The sequence below is a fragment of the Callorhinchus milii genome, unplaced genomic scaffold (assembly GCF_018977255.1).
Source record: "Callorhinchus milii isolate IMCB2004 unplaced genomic scaffold, IMCB_Cmil_1.0 Scaffold1, whole genome shotgun sequence".
NCBI lineage: Eukaryota > Metazoa > Chordata > Chondrichthyes > Chimaeriformes > Callorhinchidae > Callorhinchus > Callorhinchus milii.
Window position 1 is genome coordinate 15,982,169 of NW_024704742.1, and position 22,930 is coordinate 16,005,098.

Sequence of the window (22,930 nt, forward strand, 5' to 3'; positions counted from 1 at the left end):
TATCTCACGTTTCCCTAAATATTTATTCTACACTGTATTGTTAAAATATTAGATAATAATAATAAATAATAATAATCCTTGCATTTGATATAGCGCCTTACCAAGTCGTTGAGACGTCTCAAAGTGCTTCACAGAATATACTGTACAGTGGATTGACTGTGTATTTTGTGGGTGAAACATGACAGCCAATTGCATACAGTGTCTCATATACAGTCGTGGATTAAGTGACCACATTTTTTGAGGGATTATTACTCCCGGAAAGTGACCACTTATTGCTAGGCAAACAAAGATGTGTGGCGTAAGGCAACTTGCCTAAAGTTTTGCCCTGCCGGGAATCGAACCCAGAGACTCTCACTAGCAAGGTGAGCGCTAACCACTTCGCAGAGGATACCTCATTTTAAGTTTTCTGATAAAACACTGAATTCCATAGTTGTGTAACACATTAACAGCTGATACCAAATCAGAACTGTATGTTCCTTTTCCAGGTACACCGTGGAATAAAAGGAATTGTGAGGGATGAAGGTGGACGAGGGATTCAAGGGGCACGGATTTCAGTGAGAGGAATCCGGCATGACATCTTTTCAGGTAAACTGGAACGAAGAACCTGGAAACGGTTTTAAAAATGGCATGAAACTCAATAGAGTAAAACAAAACTTTAGAAAATAGAATTTCATCAAAAGTGTAGTGACAATAAAATTCGCACAAGGCTGATCTGTATAAATCCTACAAACACCTAAGTCGTACATCTGCCCAAGTCCAGTTCAAGAGTTTATATTCCATGCACGTTTGACATAACTCACACTTTGCATAAATCATATTAAATTGGGACTGGTGATGTGTTAATATTCACTAGTGGTAATTATCGGAAAGTAGAAAATTGAACTCTTTCCTTGTCTTTTTCGCTGTTGGATATCAAGTCCTGGATGAGGGCAAATTTCATATAGTTGAATGTGAACAAGACTGAGACCCTCCTGATTGGCTCGCACCAGAGCCTCTGCACCTCAGGCTCTGGCAGCATCAACCTCTATGGTTGCACACTTCAACTCACCAAGCCAGTCAGGAACCCAGGTGTCTTGTTCGACCCTCAACTGTCTTCTCCACATCCAAGCCATGACCCGCTTTGCCTTCCCTTCCCTCAGTAACATCGCCCAACTCCGGCACTACCTCACCCCTCAGGCCGCTGAAACTCTTGTTCATGCCTTCATCGCCTCCAGGGTTGACTATGCAAGTGCCCTGTTTGTCGGCCTTCCCAACTCCTCCCTCCACAGGCTGCAGATAATCCAGTACTCTGCAGCCGATGTCCTGTCCCGCACCAAACTCCATGACTCCAGCTCCCCCATTCTCGCCCGACTCCATTGGCTTCCTATTCTTCAGAGGATCCGGTTCAAGATCCTGGTCCTCACCTACAAAGCCTTCCATGGCCAAGCCCCACCCCATTTCTATGACCTCCTAGACCCTACCAACCCGCCCGCTCCCTCCGCTCAGCCGACACCGGCCTGCTCCACGTCCCCCGACCCCTCCCGCTCCACCATTGGCAGAAGAGCCTTCAGCCACTCTGCCCCCAATCTCGAATTCCATCCCCCAATCACTCCGCCTCACCCCCTCCTTAGCCTCTTCAAGTCCTGCCTCAAAACCCTCCTCTTCGACCATTCCATCGGTAATAAATAAGCCATTACAACAGTATGACCACTATCAGGAAAATAACCCTCTATCGGACAAATATTCTTACTCCCAAGTAAAATGCATAGAAACATCAAGAGGTACACTTACCACCAAACAACAACTCTAAACTTTAGTGATTGATAATTGTAATATATATATATTAAAATAAGAATAAATATACAGGCTTTTCAGCTTGTATGAAAACCTTTCAATGTTGAATGATATTTCATAGATAATGTTGAATTTCAATGTTGAATGATATTTCAATATTATTGTGTTTTTCTATTTTTTGACTCTAGTTGCTAATGGAGAGTATTGGAGACTGTTGCCTTCAGGTACACATTTCGTAAGTGCTCAAGCTCCAGGCCACTCCCGTGTTTTAAAGAAAATATTTTTACCAGCAAGGATGAAAGAGGCAGGTCGTGTGGACTTCATTTTGCAACGCCTGGAGCCTGATCCGGTTGATGTCCTTGTTGATGAAGGAGTAGATGATTTAGATCTGATGGAGCACTTAGATAACATTGACCACAGACGTGGAGAGCCTGATGATGAATATTTCTCACCCCAAAGGGAAAAGCCTTGGTGGTGGTCCTTCTTTGTTGTTATAGGAGACAACGCACCAGTTTGGCTCTTGAGGGAAGATTAAACTACCAATATTGCCACCATATCAAGTGGAGTGTATATGTTACTGAGATGGCATTTGTATTTCCTGTGACTCTTTCATTGTCTTAGATTACTTTAAACCACCTTGATAATGTAGAAAAGCAATATCTTTTTGAAACATTCTTATATTTTAGTCTTGCATAGAGCAGGAATGGTTATGAGCACTGAATATAAGGGATCGTCATATATCACATCACAGTACATGTATTACAAATTGAGCACTAGCCAGCCCTCCTGCATTGGGTGTGAATGCTGGTAAAACTGCCAACATGTTGTGGTGCACATTATGTATCTGTAATGAAGAGGGTGTTTTTGGAAAGAGAATTATCTTATATTCTGCCTTGATAATTAAATATATGGAAAGTTTGAGTTAAGTTGCGAATTTTAACAAATGACTTGCTTCGGTGGAATAAATATTTACTTCTTTAAGGGCAGCTCATCACACTGTTAATATGACGATTGCTACATCAGTATAGTGCTTCAGATCTGTCTAATGAATGCAGTCCATACATAATGAGAGTGATGCTGAGCAGTGTTGCCCATCAGGAAACTCGCAGACTTCCTGGTACCTAGCAACCACCTAGTTGAGGGCTCAAAGACACACGCTTGTCGGATGTCAAACATCTAGTGACTATCCTTGGAGTGGAGGTAAGCGGGCTCTACTGAACTGACTCCAAGGTGATGTATTTGGCAATGGAATGTTGAAATCGAGCTATCCCCTCTGTGTTGATCTGGGTAATCCGGTGCCTGAGCCATGCGGGTCTGCAGTACTCCAGTGTAATGCTGATGACAGCACAGCCAGCCTGGGTCATCAACACGACTTGGAAGGACAGACCAGTCACTGGGGACAGGGAATCAGCCCACTCTACTCCTGTTCACCCTGAAAGCCAAAGCTCAAACTGGAAAGGTGCTCCTAGTAGGACAAGCAGCGGGAAAGCTTGTCAGACAGTGCTATCAATGGCAAGCTTTGCGGTTTAAGCTGGTTAGACCCAGTAATACCCCATCGTACACTCTGGGGTCCCCAAGCCAACCTGCGCTAATACTTCTCGCAATTATTTAAACAGGATGTGTCTTCCAGAGAGAGGGCGCATTCCATTCCAACAATTATCTCTGGAATTTCCATGTGTAGGTAGGATGCATGGAATTCTCAATTTGGTTTGGATACTGTTAAACATTGTGATGTGTCAGACACCCGGCTGAACCCCCCCAAAAATAACACTGAGCAACGACGCTTTACAACAACAACAAGATTACATTTGTGTAGCGCCTTTCACGTCGGGAGGACGTCCCAAGGCGCTGAAATTCAGACACAAGCTCAATTTATCCAACCACAACCTCAGCCAGAATTTAACTGCATGCAAGAAAAAAATTTAATTTGCATGATGGGCAGAAGAAAAAGTTTGCCACCAATTGATGCGAAACATTGAGTCCTTCATAAGTGAACATAAACAATGTTTATTTTCTTTCTTGTCTTATGAATATAAACTTTATACTACAGGCAAAACATTAGCAAATAATACAACTTAAGTTAGTCAAAGCTAGCCATGTGGAAGTATACCTATTTAAGTTGCACTCATTTTATTGCTATAGTGACTTTTTTTTCAGAGTTTTAGCCCTCTTAATAAGCTTCCATCTCCTTGTTAAAAATGTTAGTACTCCACTGTTAAAAGTGCAATTTACAAATGTTAATTATTTACCTTTACTTTGTTTTTTGTGCTGTAATGTAATTGTTTCAAATATATCAATGGCAAATATAATTTTCTTAAATATAATAAAATTGAATATTGTTTAATATAAAACTGGAGAATGTTTTGTAAAAACCTTTTCTTGCAAGTTTTGCTTGAAACATCCAAGCTTCAAAAATACTGGGGGGAAGAAACATTGTAACACTGGTTTCTATTGTGGATTCGAGACCACATCAAGTTTTGAAATCATAATCTAGAATGACTGCCAGTGTAGTACTGAGGGAGCATTGTTTAAAATCCTGCCCCTCAGGTGAAATGTTCAACCGAGGTCTTGTAACCTGGCTGTGGTGGTTCAGTTCACAAGAGCACAAGATCATCTGATAGCATCTCTCCAGAATACAACCTCACTGTTCTCCACTCACAGCATCAAACTGCTTCTTAAATAAGTGTCCTGGCCTGAATCATCCTTCCTGGCAGCCTGTTCCATTCATTAATTATCTAGGGAAAGAAAAACTTCCTTGTATCTGTCCTGAAATTGCCTTTTGCAACTCTAATTTATATCCGCTTGTTTGACTGTGGGTGCATCCTAAAGTATTGTTCTGGGTTTACTTTTTCAATTCCATTTAAAATGTGGTGGATACTAAAGATCCCATAGGATTAGTTTGAAGAAGGAGTTTCCCGATATTGTTGCCAGTATTTATCCCTCAGCCAAATTCATCAAACAACTAGATTTATCGGTTCTTCATTTTTTTTGTTGTGTACTGTGTTTCACTACATGGTAACAGTTATTACACTTCAATTAACTTTTGTGAATCTCTTCGTGATATATGAAGCATATAAAGTACAGTACTCAGATTTGTTTGAAATCAATCAGAATTATAGAATAACTAATGGTTTCAAAACTTTTCTAAACATAATTAAATAAAAGTGACAAATGGAATGAATTGGTCACCATTCACCTGGATGTGTGCAGCAAAAATAATACCCGAGAAGCTCAAACTATCCATGATCTGTGCAAGAGTTATTTTGGTTGAGACCTCTCATATTGTCACAGCGTGCTCTTAGAACATATAGAAAGATATAAAAGGATGTCACCTTTCAGAGTGCTTACTAGTTGTCTGAGTAAGGGAAGGAGGTTGGAAACAGAGGAGAAAGAGAGAGAAAAAGATGGGAGAAAAGTTTTAGAGAAGGAAAAGGGTAGGTGAAAATTCAATCCCACCCGCTTTAACTCAGTTGAGTTAAAATTCCACCAGGGTCTAAATTTAGTCTACTTATGTAACATTTTAGAGGTTGCAGAGTTTGGCAAATTGTTGAATTCAGAAAACATTGAAGCAGGTTTCATGTAATGCACAGAAGCAGGAAACCAACTTCTGTTTCATAATGTTTTTTTAAAAGTTATGCATCATACCTGAGCAATGGTATTCACTACAATACATTACAATTTGCATAGCTTGAGCTCTTAAACTTAATGCAGAATTTGTTATTAATTATTTCAAGATTAAATTACCTTAATGGAAAGAAGTCAGATGCAATGCAAAGAAAATAACTTACAGAAAGTGGTTTCAAAAGGTATGAGGTGTTTAAGATGTAGAAAGATATTTGAAACCCAAACTTTATGGAGAAAGGGCAGGGAAATTGAACTAGACAATTAAAAGAGCTTCCATAAAATTTATAAAACGGAGGAAACAGACTTGATCCAATCTGTAGAAAGTCTTGTTCTTAAGTGCTTTGAGAAGACATTCTGAATTTGAGCTTGATTTGTGTGTGAGGGTTCTGAATGAATAACCCATTAAGGTCCAGGTCACCGGACAATGCAATTTTGCAGGGGTAGATTAATAGACAGAAATATATTAATCATTGTGGAGTCCTGTAGCTCAGTGGTTAGAGCACTCGCTTTGCAAGTGAGAGACCTGAGTTCAATTCCAGGGAGTGCGAAACCTTGGGCAAGTTTCCTTACTCCACACACCTAATAATAATCCCTCCAAAAACCAAAAACAATAATAAATTGGTCATTTTCAATCCATATGACTGTTTGTGGGACATTGCTGTGCGCAATTGGCTGCCGCATTCGCCCACAAATATACAGTCAAATCACTTTACAGTGTGTTCTGTGAAGCGCTTTGGGACGTCCTCCTGACGTGAAAAGTGTTATATCAAATGCAAGGATTATTATTATTATTATTATTGTGTGTATGTGTGTGGGGGAATTTCATTTTTTTTTGCCCAGGGATGTCAGTTGATATATTTTTTATATTAAAACAAAGGAATTCATTCCCAGAATTAAAAAGGTCAGTCACATAATAAAATGGCCTGGAAGTGCACACAGGCAGAAAACCAACTTCTGGTTCACGGTGTTTTTTTTTTAATTTTGCATCATAGCTGAGCAATGGCATTTAGTACAATACATTGCAATTTGCATGGCTTAAGATCTTAAATTTAATGCATCATTTGTTATTAATTATTTCAAGATGAAATTAGCTTAATGGGAAAAAGTCAGATGCAATACAAAGAGGCTCAGTCGTTGGCTTAGTGAACTGGTTGCAGCAGTAAAATTTATTGATGTCGTGCCACAGTTAATTACTTACAATTGACTACTTAATAAAGCAATCAGAGACTAAAATGCCTTCCAGGCATAACTAGCATATCAACAGCTGCAGCCTATTATAACACAGCGATGCAAGATGCCGTGCAAAGCCAATCTGTACATTTCTGGACAAAATTTTCAGACAAAAAAGGAAAACTCCAGCACAATAAAATGCCTCCACTAATTAAAACAAATCTATGGTTATACTTTTTATGCTCAGTTTGATTTTAAATCTGTGCCTTGCTAATTGTTGGGCACAAATCCATTTCAAGCTGAGGGATGATATTGCTGGAGAATGGAACACATTTCTCTTTGCATCTGAGGACTGTATCAAGGGGTATTATGCAGAGTAGGGGTGAAAACATGGGACTGGACTCAAAGGTTGATCCCAAATGAACTTGGCAGGTTTGATCAGGCTGTGTTACAATGTGGCTTTAAATGGATCAGTTTTAGTTGGCTTTGGTTCTCTTGTATACAGCATAAAAATGGGCCGCAAACTGTTTGTTTTGAAGCCACATGGTGATCAGGCATTACGTTCAAATGCTTAGCTGCTGATTTTCTGATCAGCTTGCACTCACAGACTGATACTTATCTGTAGTCTGTCCACACTATTCTCTTCCCCCAGTTCAGTAATGTTCTCAACTAAGTTCACCAAAAGTGTTTCCCACAACTTGCCTTTCACAAGCATTTCCTTTTGGTCTCTGGAAAACGAAGTTCATCCTACAAAATGCATACTGCATATTACTAAAATTTACGGTTACAAAGCAAATCATGTAATGCATTAAGTTATTAATCAAATAAAAAACTTATCATGTCAACATTAAAATATGGAAACAATTTAATAAGATGACAGATCCTGATTAACATAAGTATTGGAAGTATGAGGGTATAGCAAATTGGTGGAAGAGGATAATGGGAGAAGGAAAAGAAGAAGGATGTTTCTTGCATACAATCAGAAGATAAATGATAAGGTGTCATTAACCTATAATTAAAGTGATAATTATTGAGCTACAAATAGATAATTAGAGTCATGCAGAATTGAATAGCAGGTTGTAAGCAGCAGTTGCACAGGACAACTCTGGCCAGCATAATATCGCAGAGATCATTACCCTGTTTTGTTCACAGTATCGATGCAATAAATCATCTCAGTGAGGATAATACAAGCAAAGGGTACTGTATCTTTTCGACTTGCCAATAAATTAAACCACTTTGCTGATGGGTTTCACGTTGCATATCTCTCACTTTTTATATGAGGTTTAGTGCAATTTAATAGCTCGTTGCAGTTATCTCATCTGCTTTTGTTTTTCCATCCTCCTCCTAGTAATAGAAATCCACAGTCTGTTAATGGTCCATAAAACAGCCTCATTTAAATCATTTTCAACCTCTTTTTAATGTTTTTCTGTTCCTCATCTATACCATTCTATTATTTTGTAAAATAAATTGATAAACATTTGAAGAACAAAATGTAGAAGGGCATGGAGAAAGATAAATTAGAAAGTATAGCTCCAATAGGGGAGACAGCTCCAGTATATGATGGACCAAATGATATCCTTCTGTATTGAGATTTCCATGATTTTTTACCAATGGGAAAGTAACAAGCTAAAGGTTGACCAGTCAGCAACCAATTTTGTTCAAACATGGATCTGCCTGGACTTGACATGCGCCACAGGTTGGCCACCACTGGCTTAGCCTATATGAGTTCCAAGTCTAGACATGGGCATGAACCCATAAACTTTTTGACTCAGAGGTGAAAGTGTTACTACCCAAGCTAGGCTGACACCCAGTAAAGTTTGTATATAATAATCCTTGCATTATGATATAGCATTTCAACGTGCTGTCAAGACATCTCGAGTCTTCACAGGATATACTGTAAAATGTAGTGACTGTATTTGTAGGTAAATGTGGCAGCCAATTTGCACACAGTAATTTCCCACAAACAGTCAATGATGAGTGACCAATTTTTTTGGGGATCACTGGCCAGGACAAGAGGAGAAATGCCCTTCTCTTTTGAATGGTGCTGTGCTATCTCCACTTAAAAAGTCTGATGGGACCTCAGTTTAACATCTCATCCAAAGGATGACACCTCCAACACTGCACTGGAGTGCTGGCTATGACTTGTATTTGATAAGGTGCCTTAGTAGAATAAAATAAAATAAACCCTCCAGGGTGTCTTTGATCAATATCTTGAAATCTCTTATTTCCATGCTCAATGTCCACCACAATAACAGCGAAGGGCTATGAGATGTTCGTTGATATGAAAGCTCCTACATAATTACAAACCATTATTGATAATTAGATGGTCTATTTGGCAGCATAACTGCATTGAGAGTTTCATGTCAGATGAGTAACCTGCTGCCTTTGGGTTACAATAAACTTTTGTTCATTCTCCAATTTGTGTCTTGCACTCCATTCAAACTTGGTTTGGGGCAGAGGGTTTTCGGGAAACACAACTGTGATTGATAACCACCTGGGACTCTAGTGAGTACCATCGGAAATACTTTGTGAAGATATTTCTGGGAGCAAGTAAACTTTTCAGAAATTGAAAGTCAGCATTCATTTTAAATTTTTTTTGATGAAGCAGCAATGGACTTAAGTGTTTTTTCTCCCCCAAAATAATGTTTCTGAAAGTTACTTAATCTACTTTGTAAGTGCTAACCTTAACACTTGAGTAACTGTTTAAGGGCTGTCACTTGGATTGAGCTAACAGCTTCAAATTCAATTCCGAATTTTACAGAAATTGGCAATATAGTGAAACTAGAACACAATGTGACTTGAATTTGGCTAGTTTGGGCTATAGCGAACTTGTAGAAACAATGACAATTTGCATATGCCTGTCTCATTTTCTAAAAGAATATCATACCATACCAAGTATGTAAAGATCTGTGCATTTGGAATGGCAAGTTGCCTAGCCTACCATAAGTTTCTCAATGGCAGTGATAAATATGCGGTTCATGTGTGTTCATTTTCATTGTTTAGCCTGTTACTTTGATATCAGTGTGGTCAGAAGGGGATTTGTACTGTTTTGATTATTTGGGGAAGGAATTGGAAACCAAGCTATATTCCATGTTCCTTAGTGTAGGGACAATGTTCTTTTAACACCTGTGGGATGTATGGAACTGTGTTTGCTTTGGATACCCATGAGCCTGGTAATGGCTTTCCCCATGAGTCAGACACCCAGTTGACCAAAATAAAACATAAGTCAAAATGACAGACCTTGTCCTTCTCATGATATTTGAAATAGATAATGGACTCTGTTGTTTTAAAGATGGTTCACTTCCCATAAAGACTGAGTAAGAACTGTAGGTGTTTGGACGTACACACTGAATTCGCATCTGAGACTATGGCACAGGCTGTGTCTACTTTTTAACATGTTCTCAGAAATTTAGATTAGATTTATATTAAGATTTGAAAGACTTTGAGTGTTGTGGTGTAGTCACAGGCATTTATGTGATCAAGAGTAACAACAACAACAACTTGCACTTATGTAGCACCTTCCACGCAGGGTAACATCTCAGAGTGCTAAAACAAGGCTTGCTTACAAATAATAAAATCACTTTGAAGGATCAGTGGTCAGCCCAAATTAAATACATCAACTAATTTAATGGCAAACAGCAATAAAAAACAAATGAATTGAACTGGGTGTTTCTGAAAATTATATATTTAAGAGCTTTGAAGTATCTTTTATGGTGGTGGAAATTGTCTCAGAACACATCATCATTTTGGTATATTGCAAATAGGAACACCAATGTAAAAGCAATATGGATTTATGAATCGGCATCTTTCGATTCTTGATATATTTTCATAGAGCCAAAACCAACAGCTTCTTTAATATCAGCAAAGTGTATCATTTATTGGAGACAATAAAAGATATCACCCCAGATTTTTAAAACATTAAAGGGGCACTGTCGTTGTGAAAATGTGATCTGCAAACATGTTTGTAGTTCAGGCAGGAAGGAGAGGACTGTGCATTTTTTTAAATGACAGGAAGATGGTATAAAACCAGCAGACAATTGATGGGCCGAGTATCCTGATATGTCATAACATTCTGTAATTCTGTGACTGAATATTACTTTTGTCCCCCCTTGCAAATAATTTGATTTGTTTTGAGGCCCTTTATGTCATCACGTTGTAGGTTTGTAATCACACAAAAAGAGGTTTGCCTTTTTTGTGTGTAGGGAGGTTTTTAAGGATCAATAGAAGGCTTTTACATAGAAATAATCCACTTTGAGGCCCTGATGAATGAGTTAAAGATAGACATTACTCACTCTAAGACTCACTCCAGATATTCTGTATTTGGCCAAGACAATGTCCAATTATTTGACTTCTCGCTCAGGCTCCACTTCTCAGTTTAAAAAAATGCTCTTTTTCTTTGGCAATGTGTATCAATGCAATCATAAATACGTCTTGGCAACCTTTCACAGGCAAGCTATGATCAGGCCAATTACAATGGCTGACTGCAACTAAAGTAGAAAGAGGCCAGTGAATGAAATGATGGTAATCATATTAATTGTCCTGTATTGCATTTGATAGATTAGTGGCAGTGAAATGAGAGATCAGCTTAAAAATTTGAAAGGTATTCCACAAAGCGAAACTTTATATGCAATTCCTAGGTGCTGACTCTTTTCAGTCACTAAACACCCTTTTCAACTTGATATTCCTTGCACTGTTTTGAATATACCCTGGGTCAATCAAGTCAGTCAAGTCCTGTCTCTTGCATAATGTTACTGTAAGAACATTGGACATTTCAGTATTGTCAGAAATCAGAACTTATAACTTTAATAATTAAAGTGCTGGCACTTCCATGGAATATCAAGATCCCTGCTGCTATTTTTATTTACAAAAAGTGTCATGCATTGTGATATTGAAACAAACTTAATACTATACCAATAGTCAGATGTCAAGGATGGCTTAGTTATTCTAATATTATAGCCACTCATGCAACTAAAATAGACGCAACTTAAAAGATAAATAGTTAATAATAATAATAATAATAATAAACCTTTCATTTGATATAGCACCTTATCCCATAATTGAGATATCTCAAAGTGCTTCACAGGATATACTGTAAAGTGGACGAAACCCGGCAGCCAGTTGTGCACAGCACAGTTCAGTTAATAAATCAACTGCCAGTGTAAAATTATACTATACATATCTGTGAAATCCCAGATATGATCTCTGGTCTGTGTTTAGTTAGCTAATACTACTACTACTATTAATAATAATCCTTGCATTTGATATAGCACTTTTCACATCTTCTAGACGTCTCGAAGCGCTTCACAGAATAGACTATAAAGTGAATTGACTGTATATTTGTGGGTGAAATGTGGCAGCCAATTGTGTACAGCAGTGTCCCACAAACAGTCGTGGATTGAAGTGACCAATTTATTATTTTTTTGAAGGATTATTATCAGGCGTGTGGAGTAAGGAAACTTGCCCAAGGTTTCGCCCTGCCTGGAATCGAACCCAGGTCTCTCTTGGGTAGGAAGAGAGTAGGAGCTGCAGAGAACTATGATGCCACTAATATAAATATCTTCCTGCTGCTCACTTCCTAGACTCACACACAGAATTGGCCAAGTTATCTGTGGGCAGGTAGTGTTTATGAAACTGTACCCCAGCATAAGTCAATGCCCTTTGGGGGAAAGGTTGAGGAGAATAATCACAAATAATAAAATGTGAATAAAATCACAAAAAAGATACTTTTTCACAGCTCTTCCTTTCCAATTTTTTCCCCATCTTCCTTTAACCTCTCATTTATTTTTTTCTAATAATAATAATCAGAACCTTTGTATTTGATATAGCGCCTTTCATGTCAAGAAGGTATCTCAAAGTACTTCACAGAATTAAGTCACTAAACAGAATTAAGTTTAGTGACTTTGTATTTGGCAGGGTGAATGCTTAATTTTCTCTTTTATAGTACATTGATTTTAATTTATTTATTAATGTAGATTTTTTTTAAGGTTAAATGTTCTGATTCCTTTTTCCCAGAGCCTCCGGACATGGCGAACACATCATATAAAACTGGTCTCTGATGAGTTCAGATTAATACTGACTATTCAGTCCTTCATAACTAGTTCCTGAGTGAACTTTCCTGAATTGTCAAAGAAGATGGATACATTGTTAAAATATCCCAATATATTGTTAAAGATTGACCTTCTACACCAAGTACACTAACACCTGTCCCTGAGACTTCCTTGACGTTTGACACATTTGACATTGAAGGTAAATGGTCTATGGTTGTAAGATTATACCTTTCATTCCTTTGTCTGGAAAAAAAGCTAAAAGTTTATTTGACTTCTACTTGAATGAATCAACAGGACCATGAAAGAGGTAGCCCAGGGCATCAGCAAATTCACTCAATAGGGCTTCAAGCTCCTGAGCCTTTATCACACTGGAACCAATTTCTGGGATGATGCATCTTAAAAAATTGTTCACCTTCTCCTGCGACATTTTGATGCATTTCAATAAAATATTTGGTACTTTTCCTTCCTTGGTTTTCAGATAATATTTTAACAAGTCTGGCATTCAATAATACTATCTTATCCACACACTTGTGGGATAGGGCCACAGGAGGAGGAAATAGTGATTATTTCAGGAGGAGGAAATAGTGAGATCTAATGGATGAAAAATGTCCTCAAGAAAACAGTGTGACTGATGGCATGATGCCAGAAAAAGCAACTAATGGTATAAACTGCATCTCCAGCACAAAATCACATGTACATCATGCCAATGTGTGGGATCTTGGTTCTGAGACAGTCTGGACAGAGGCAAGGCCTTCTGAGTCTATATGTGGTGAATGAGGTTTTGCTACTGAAGACACAGTACACACCGGAAACATCTTTCCTGGAGTCAAGACACCAATAATGGTTTCACTTTCCTCAGGATGAATTTATCAACCCCACCCCATCCCACTATCCATCTGAGTAGCCAGCACTATCATCTCTAGTTCAGAAGATTGTGGGTTCAAGCCATACATCAGGATTTGAGCTCATGATCTTGCCTGACACCTTACTGCAGGATGTTGAATTTCCAACAGTGCCGTCTTTCAGATGAAAAGCTAAGCCACGATAGATGTTAAAGATGCCATGATCTCAAAAAGAGAAGGGAGTTCCTCATAGCATCCATTCATTGGTTGTGCACTTTAGGGGCTGCTGAAAAAGCAACAATTATTATCGTTATTCAACCAAGTGAATTGGCCTGTGGTAGCTTTTTCTCATTTACTGAGATAAAGCTGGTTGTCTTCAAATGGTGGTCTTTCCAGCAATCCAGCCAAAAAATGATTGAATTCACCCAACCAAAGAAAGCAAACTGATATGATAGACAGCCCTTGGGACTTGAGCACACAACCTTCTGGTCTTTGAGTCAAGAATACCTATTGATTGTAATTTCAAGACATTAATTCCCAAGAAGCTAATAAATTAGCTGAAGTTTTAAATGAGGCAACTTGAAAATAAATGGAGAACAGGGTCAAGTAAGGATTTAAAAGAATTATGTCTCCATATTCATTTGAAAATAAAACCGACAGAGGCAGTATGGAATTCAAGCATCATTTCAATCCTACTTTACATCTGTTATAGTTGCCTAAGCATTATGGCGCAGTTTGTGGAAAAATAAAGAACAAATTCTAGTAATTGTATCAAATTGTCTAACATTATAAAAACTTGCACAAAAATCATAAATCCATAAATTCTTGAAACTGACAATTATCAGCTGAAGTTCCAAGGCATTACCTATTAATAACTACTATTTAAAGAATACAATAGATTTAATTCATCAATAGGTTCATTTTACCACCGCCCTCCCCCCACACCCTCAATCCACTGAAAAAATGAACATTCATCTCATGCTTGTAGGACCTTGCCATGTGCAAAATAGCAGTGCCATTTGCCTAAAAACAATCCATTTGAAACTAACTATTATAAAAGTATTTTAGGGCATTTCAGTGTCATGATTGAAATTGGCTGCGGAATTGGTAGGACAATACTGCCTGGTTTGAACATTCATCAGGGAATGTTTGATTCCAAAATATGTAGAGAAGTCTCGAAGATGTGATAAGGTGCTATATCAAATGCAAGGATTATTATTATTATTATTATTATTATTATTATTATATGACAGAAGAGTTTCCTGTTGCAAACACCTATTTTTGATTATAACTTTGTAAGTGTTAGCAGTGTATATCAGAGATTGGTAACAGTTAATGTTTGGTACTGGTCACACTTAGTGACTGATGAATGTTCAGAAGTATTCAAAGTAGTTTAAAAATACATAAACTATTTAACTCTCCCAATAGCTCTGAGTGGTTGTCACACAGTTTTCCGCAAGCAAATGTAAGAATTAAATTGCTCTATATTTTTTAACAGCAATATGAAACATATAATGTTTTATATATTTATAGCAGTTCAATAATTTGAAGTCTTTTTTAACCAAATGAAAGTTCAACATTATTTGTTAAGCCTGTTTTTGGAGGGGAGTGGAAGAGTTACTTTAGTTAATCACAAGGTCATAAGACTGATTTGAATGATGAGGCCATTCATTCCAATTGATTTTATTCTTTCTGAATAACAACAAAAACAACAAATTACATTTATATAGTACCTTTCCCGTCAGGGGGATGTCTCAAGGCACTGGACAATCAAGGATTTGCAGCTGAGCTGGGGGTTGGAGTCAGTAAGGGTGGAGTACAGGGAAAGGTGGGAGTGCAAGGGTGACCTAAGACGCAGTCGAACAGGAGGGTCTTGAGACAGGCCTTGAAGGAGGAGGCAAGGCAAAGGGACTGTGGGATGGAGTTCCAAAGGGTGGGGGCAGAGAGGTTGAAGGCCGGACCGCCGATGGTGGGGCGGGCAGGGCGGGGACATGGATTCCCACTTAATTACTTCCCATTACAGTATCAAGCTGTTTTTTTAAAAATGAGCTCAACATCCTTTCCTCAACCTCCCTTCTTGGTAACCTATTCCAGTCATCACTCACCATGTAGCTATGCTGAATGCATTGTACATGTGATAATCTTGAGAGGCAATGTGTTCGATGAATGATATTCACAAATATTATTTGATGTGCTGATTGCTATTTCCAATTTGTGAACATCTGAACTTGTTTGATGTGTGAGATTCACTAAACAGCTAATTGTGAATCCTGAAGAGTAGTCTTTTGCTTGGGTTTTAGTGGATAATAAATGAGCAATTTAGCAATTAGCGGTTTTGCGAATGTGGTAAATTAAATGGCTTTTGAGAATCACAAGCCTGAAATTGCAATGAACACATCTAATCCTGTTTGCAAATACTGAAAATTAGATCCCAAAATCAGAAAATAGATCGACCCTTCAATTTTTGGGGGAATCATTCGTGTAGTCGTGTGTCTGACACATGTGGAAACCAATCACCACGCTTAAGAGTATCCAAACATGTGCCTAAGCTGCGGACAGAAAGATGGTGACATTTCATGCATTTCAATCTGAGATATGTTGCCCAGCGGGAAGCTTGCAGGGAGTTCCTGGTACCAACCATCTATCTAGTTAAGGACACAACCTTGTTGAATTTTGAATGACCAACTAGTGACTATCCTACTTGGGGGTGGGGGAGGTAAGTAGGGTTCTCATTGGAGCATCACAACACATCCCTAGAATAAAGGGCAAACTAATGGTGAAATAGATGACATGCAACAGAATGTCGGAACTTTCTACTGAATATCACTTTGTCAAAGCTAAGATACATATATCTCCATTGTATGTAAACTGTAAGAGTTGAAAACGAAACATAAACCAGATACAGCAGAGGTACATAGCTGGTAGCACTTGTTTGAAACTTCAATGGCGGACTTTGCTTTTTGCCTCAGAATAATTTATAGAACATTTAAAAAAGTACAGTTTGAAAAATAGGAATATAGGAACAGGTGGAGGCCATTCAGCCCTTTGAGCTTGTTCCACCATTTAATTAGATCATGGCTGATCCATAAGACCGTAGGAAATAAATCCATAGGACATTCTAATATGCTTTTCAAATGATGTTATAATAAGCGAACAGTAAAGTAAATCTGACAGGGTCAGCATGGCATCCGAGTTTCCATCCTGTTACTAACAGATCCAATCATCTGTTTCACTTGCTTCAGGCACAATGATACAGTTGAATGCTATTTGTTTAAAACATGAAGAGTTATCTAAGGAACAACCTGGCAAAAAAGATTTCCGTAATCCTAAAAAATATAAAGCTGTTACTTGTAGAAATTCATAGTTGGCCTGATCTACTTTATCTGTTTTAAATGTTTTTCAGATTTTTACAAAGAATCACATATTTGCTTAAGCTGTTTTCATTTGCAACCTGTACGCAGGAGCAAACATCGTCACACTCATGTTGCTTAGCAATGTTTACTTTTGGACACTGAGGAGCATCAAGATGATTTGTTGTGCGAGGCTCTGAGGGGTTTAGTTGGTAGTTGGGAAGGCAGATGGGATCCTTCCAATATGTTCTTGGGGGAGCTGCTGAGGAGGAATTGCTATCTTTCACTGGATTTGGGGAATTTTTTAAACTTATTTTTCAGCTCAAATTAATTTGCCCTTTATTATAGCGATGTGTTGTGGTGTTCCCAAAGCCACAATCTTCTGGTCTCTTATTGCTTAACTAAGTGAGCGATCTCCAGTTCCAATGAAATGGAATTATCCCTGAGTTTTAACTGGTTCTAAGGAAGGCAAAGGCAGATCTGCATTGATGCCAAGGCATTGTTGATGGTAACGTAACCTGTCTGGATCTTCAATGAGATTTTGCATAAAAACATATCCGGCACCCCACAAGGCAAAATGTAATTTTTTTGGTCATCCTGGTGTCAATTACTCAGATGCGAAATCCATCACCATTCTTAAGAGTATCAAAACTCTACAGAAAGTTCTACACTGACTGGTAGAGCTATCTTATCTGGATGAATATTGTAATACATAACACTACTTTGTACTCCTACTGTGCACTATTACCATTATATTTCAGATACTGTTTGATATTATTTTATAATATGAATAAAATGTGTTTGAAGTGCATGAAATGTCAGGTTGCTGAGATCGTGTGTTGGAGTCGTCATTGATGGTGGACAGAAGTCCAGTGTTCCTCAAGGACAACTTGTTGAAGAGAGAAACAAGGTGAAAACTGAAGAGAGGGAAGAAGTTTCAGTTCTCAAATGACTGCGTTCTGATGAATGATGCGTGCATCTCCATACAGAGAATGAAAAAATAGAATCATAGAAGTTATAACACAGAAGGAGGCCCATCGGGACTATGCTGACGTGAACTACTCCAATCTCAAATATTATGGTAATTAAATATACAAACATGAAAGCCTATTTTGACTGTTGCGTATTACATTTGTATGTTGTGCTGCTGATTTTCCAATTCAGCTGCTCTGTTGAATGATAGTGACAAAGCTCTCACATAAGATGATGGCTCAGTTACAACAACAACAAAATTACATGTGTATAGCACCTTTCACGTTAGGAGGACGTTCCAAGAAGCTGGACAGTCAGTTATTCGAACCCGAGCTGGGGGTCGGGATTGGGGAGGGTGGAGAGCAGGGAGCGGAAGGAGGGTGGTCGAAAGTACGGTCAAAGAGGAGGGTCTTGATATAGGTCTTGAAGGAGGCAAGGGAGGGGGTGAGACGGAGGGACTACGTGTTGGAGTTACAGAGGGTGGCGGGCAGAATGGGTGAAGGCCCGCCTGCCAATGGTGGATCTTGAACTGTATCCTCTGTGTGATGGGAAACCAGTGGATTCGGGCGAGGATGGGGTTGACCTACAAACCCCAAACTGCAGCTTGCAATGTTTGCTCCCTCAGGCAGTCAGTTATATCATGCAAATCGCTCACGCTGATAGATAGGCAATTTGCTTTATGCACCACAAGAGGGCGCTTGTGTCACAAAGATCTCAATAGTTCCTGTCCCTGTTGCCTCTGTTCCCAATTTCTTCAGTCCAAATTGGATTATTTCATGTGCAATTATTTAAATTACACATAAGATTTAGTAAAACATCAATTGTGTAAATGAATCAGATTATGCACATCTGTTAAACGAATGCCATTGAGTAAATTGTATAATATGCACACAAGCATAATGTAATATAACCCTTGTGATTTGATGTAGCACCTTATCATGGCTTTGAGACGCCTCAAAGTGCTTAACAGAATACTCTAGAGAATGAATTTACTGTATATTTTGTGGGCTAAACGCGGCAGCCAATTGCACGGTGTCCCACAAATAATTAATTAAACAATTAATTCAAGTAAATGTAGAGATCTACAAAAGACTAAAAGAGGAAGACAGGCTAACATTTTGGAATGCTTGTTGAACAGAATTATAAATAATTATTATTCTTTATGATTTCCCCTGGTGATATTTAAATAGTGTGCTTTCTCAATGAACACCTTGTACACACTGCCAATTACATTGGTTTACTGAGGTCCTTGGATCTTCCCTGCTGATGTACAAAAAGCCCTGGGGGAGCAAAATGGAATACGGGAGAAAGAAGAACTTACAGGAATATGGGGACAGGCTATAGAGGGGGATTAGGGTGCATTGGACCCTCATGTGACGTGTAAATACCAAGCAAGGACCAGTTGCCAGAAATGGCCTGTTTTGGTTCTGAAGATTCTATGTAATTCTATGATATTCAGGAAAGAATTGAAGATTAACTTAATTTATCTTGCAACCTTTTCTTAATGCTGCAACATATAATGCTGGTACTCAGTTTATATTCCATATTTCTCACTTGCAAGTGAAAGGTTAATCATTGCAAATGACAACTGTAATGTCTATATTGGGAGGTGGATTATTGAAAGTTGCCACTTAATAATAATAATCCTTGCATTTGATATAGTGCCTTATCATGTATTCAAGACGTCTCAAAGCGCATCACAGAATAAACTGTAAATTGACTGTATATTTTGTGGGGGAAACATGGCAGCCAATTGTGCACAGCAGTGTCCCACAAACAGACGTGACCAAATCTTTTTTGAAGCACTATTACCCCCGGAAAAGTAATCCACCAATCGATTAACAGCTGGGTTCCTACTTACTACTAGGTTAACAGAGGTGTGTGGAGTAAGGAAATTTGCCTAACATTACGCCCTGCCGGGAATCAAACCCAGGTCCTGTCACTTGCAAGGTGAGTGCTATAAACACTGAGCTACAGGACTCCACTTGCCCAAAATATGAATAAGAATGTATAGGAATGGAGGAGGCCATAAAGCCCACTCCACTAACATAGATTTAATTTCCAATAGTGATAGGTATTGTAGCTGCTCTGCTCTGCTTACCAAGAGGTTCAGAAAAAGCATTGGCTGAATGAAGTTGTGAGATCAATGGTGGCATGGGGGGTGGAGAGTCAATGATATGGTCTGTGGACAGAACAAACTTGACGGAACAAAAATGACCTTCAATTTTTTCCCAAACGGATATGTCTGCACTTTCTCTCAGTGAATCTTTTTAGTTGTTTTTGAGACACTGAGGTGTTCATTGAACCTCATCTGTTTTTTTCTGTTAAAATGCGTGTGACTTTATGACCTGTTCCTGAGGCATATTCAGATGGTGTCAGCTGTACTCAATGGACATTTTACACAGTCAGTTAGCATTTAGTTGTTCACACAGACCTGACAGACTTTGAACTAATAGTTTAAAGTCAAGAGTTTATTTGTCATTTAACTACTGAGCATTTTTCCAAAATGATCAAAAGATCATAACATCTCTTGCATCAGTCTTGTGTATTACCATCAAAACCCTATTCCTTTCTTCTTATGTCGTTGAAGTGAAAACATGTTCAGAAAATGTGCTGTCTATCACATTACTGAAAATTGCAGTCAAACCAGTCTTTATCTGTTGACTGTTTTTGGTTGTGAACACCCTCCCTTCCCCAACTTAGGAGGATGGTTTGTGACTCTGACTGCCATCATTGTTGTTGCCACTGATAAAATCTGAAATGCTCCCAAAGCCAGTCAAAGAATAAAGATTATTGGATTGCAATAGTTGGCAATGTGACAATTAGCACGGGTCATATTTTGCATTGAAGTGATGAAATTATCACTGCTCTCCTCACATTTTTTCATTCCATCAGGGGCTAGGGTATGTTAAAGGGTAAAATCAAACAATCCATAGTTAATGTTCAAACATAGTGAAAGAGTAATACTCAGAAGGTATCTATCACTTTCTTGGACAGAATACTATGGTGAACATAATGCAGTGGTGAATGTAATGCAGTGGTGAACATTATACAGTTGGAACATGATATAATAATAATAATCCTTGCATTTGATATAGAGCTTTTCACATCTTCTAGACGATTCAAAGCGCTTCACTGAATATATTGTAAAGTAAATTGACTGTATATTTGTGGGTGAAACGCAGCAGCCAATTGCACACAGCAGTGTCCTGCAAACAGTTGTGGATTGAAGTGACAAATTTATTATTGTTTTTTTCTTGAGAGATTATTATCTGGTGTGTGGTGTAAGGAAACTCACCCAAGGTTTCACCCTGCCAGGAATCGAACCCAGGTCTCTCGCTTACGAGGCGAGTGCTCTAACCACTGAGCAGCAGGACTGCACATGTAATGATGTCTGCCCTGAATTGCCCTTTATAACTCTAAATCTTTGTCTACTTTTTCTGCTCTCTTGGTGGATCGAAAAGTATTGTTCTTGCTTTTCACGTGGTGAGCGTTGAATTATCTAACACCGCTAGATCTCTTTCCGCTTCACCTTTGGCACGCTCTAGCCCATCCACGGAATACATGTGCCTTCTATTCGTTCTTGCTGTATTGCAGAGGCTTGCATTTATCTGCATTGAACTTAATTTGCATTCATAGGATTTAAGGAAATCCTAGTCAAGAAACTATATAGTTTTTAGGTGAAGACAGCATTCATTTTACACGCAACCAATTTATGCAAACTAACAGATCAGACAGACATTAAGTCCTGGCTGAGTTGTAACTTTTCAGAACTCAACATCAACAAAACCAAGGCTCTCCTCCTTTGCTCCTCTCAATGTCTCTTAACCTAAGGCTTTGACTTCATTGACTTGCACGGATGCTCACCACCTCATTGAACCTACTCTCACTTCTAGTGTCTAATCTCTCTCTCTTTTTTTCTCCACCACAACTGCTCTTGTATTTCTTTATCAATATTATTACCATGCAACCTTTCTTGCTCTTGATGCTCCACATATGATAACCTACATGCTCCTCCTTCTTACATCCTCACTGGGTTGAAATCAAAACTCATTGTACTCGCCTAGCTCCTACTTTAATTCTTTGTTTCTCCATGTATTAAGCCTGTGAATTTCTTATCTCATTCAGTCACCCTTTCCTCCTATAGGCCTTGAAAGTCAAACTTAATGTCTCTAAGCCGCTTCTGTTTAACTTTGCCAATTTCCTCTGTTATAGCTTTGCGATATCAGGAGATTCATATGTGTTGTTGATTGAAAGGTACTATCTATTTAAATTTAGCATGAATGACTGATTTATACTTCACAGATCTGATATGTAAGTGGAGGTACCTCAAGGTGAGTTTTGGAGCATTTATGTCACTTGATCACTTAGAAACCCAGCCGAGAAAGAGACAAGTTACAGTGGTCTGACTGCATGTCAGGTATAAACACAGGATATCCAGTGGGTACCTGTGGATTGCTATTGTAGGTCACAAAATATTATAACAGTTGCTCTCCTGAAAGAGTAAATGAATATTCCGTTTCTAAAACAAATCAAGCTTGTTCAGTGTAGATTTTTTTTAAATTTCATTAAGACTGCTTAAACTGGATAGAGGATATGTCAACAGCCTTTATAATGATATAAGACTGTCTTTATCTCCCTTCAGTTGAAAGATTGCGACAGAACTATAGATTTCCAACTCTATAACTCCTTTTCCCTATATACTGATTCGGGTGAAATTAAAACACATAAACTGTCTCATACTCTAACCCATTCTTTTCTAAGATCTCTAATGCCTTTCTGCCAGTTTATAAACCTTTACAATCCATACTTATTGCGATCTGACCACTTCTTGACTTTTCTTGCTTTTCTTGTTACTCTTGTCAACCATTACAGTGTTATGAATTATTAGCTACTGCCTCGTTATTATAATCTAATAATAATAATCCTCGCATTTGATATAGAGCCTTATCACGTCTTCAAGACGTCTCAAAGTGCTTCACTGAATATACTGTAAAGTGAATTGACTGTACATTTTGTGTGTGAAACGCAGAAGCCAATTGCGCACAGTAGTGTCCCACAAACAGTCTTGAACTGAGTGACCAAATTATTATTATTTTTTTGAAGGGTTATTTTCCCCAGAAAAGAGATCCGCCACTCAATTAACAACCAG

General features: G+C 38.4%; 1 protein-coding gene across 2 annotated transcripts in view; it reads left to right on the forward strand.

Moving 5' to 3' along the window:
- Positions 1-4,121, forward strand: part of cpz (carboxypeptidase Z) — a 30,317-nt gene extending 26,196 nt beyond the window's left edge. For both annotated transcript variants that reach the window (XM_007891475.2, XM_007891474.2), the window contains exons 10-11: positions 486-585; positions 1,962-4,121. In XM_007891475.2, the coding sequence (XP_007889666.1) occupies positions 486-585; positions 1,962-2,308 (447 nt within the window). In that variant the 3' untranslated portion in view covers positions 2,309-4,121. The remainder of the gene's footprint in view (positions 1-485; positions 586-1,961) is intronic.
- The last annotated feature ends 18,809 nt before the right edge of the window (positions 4,122-22,930 follow it).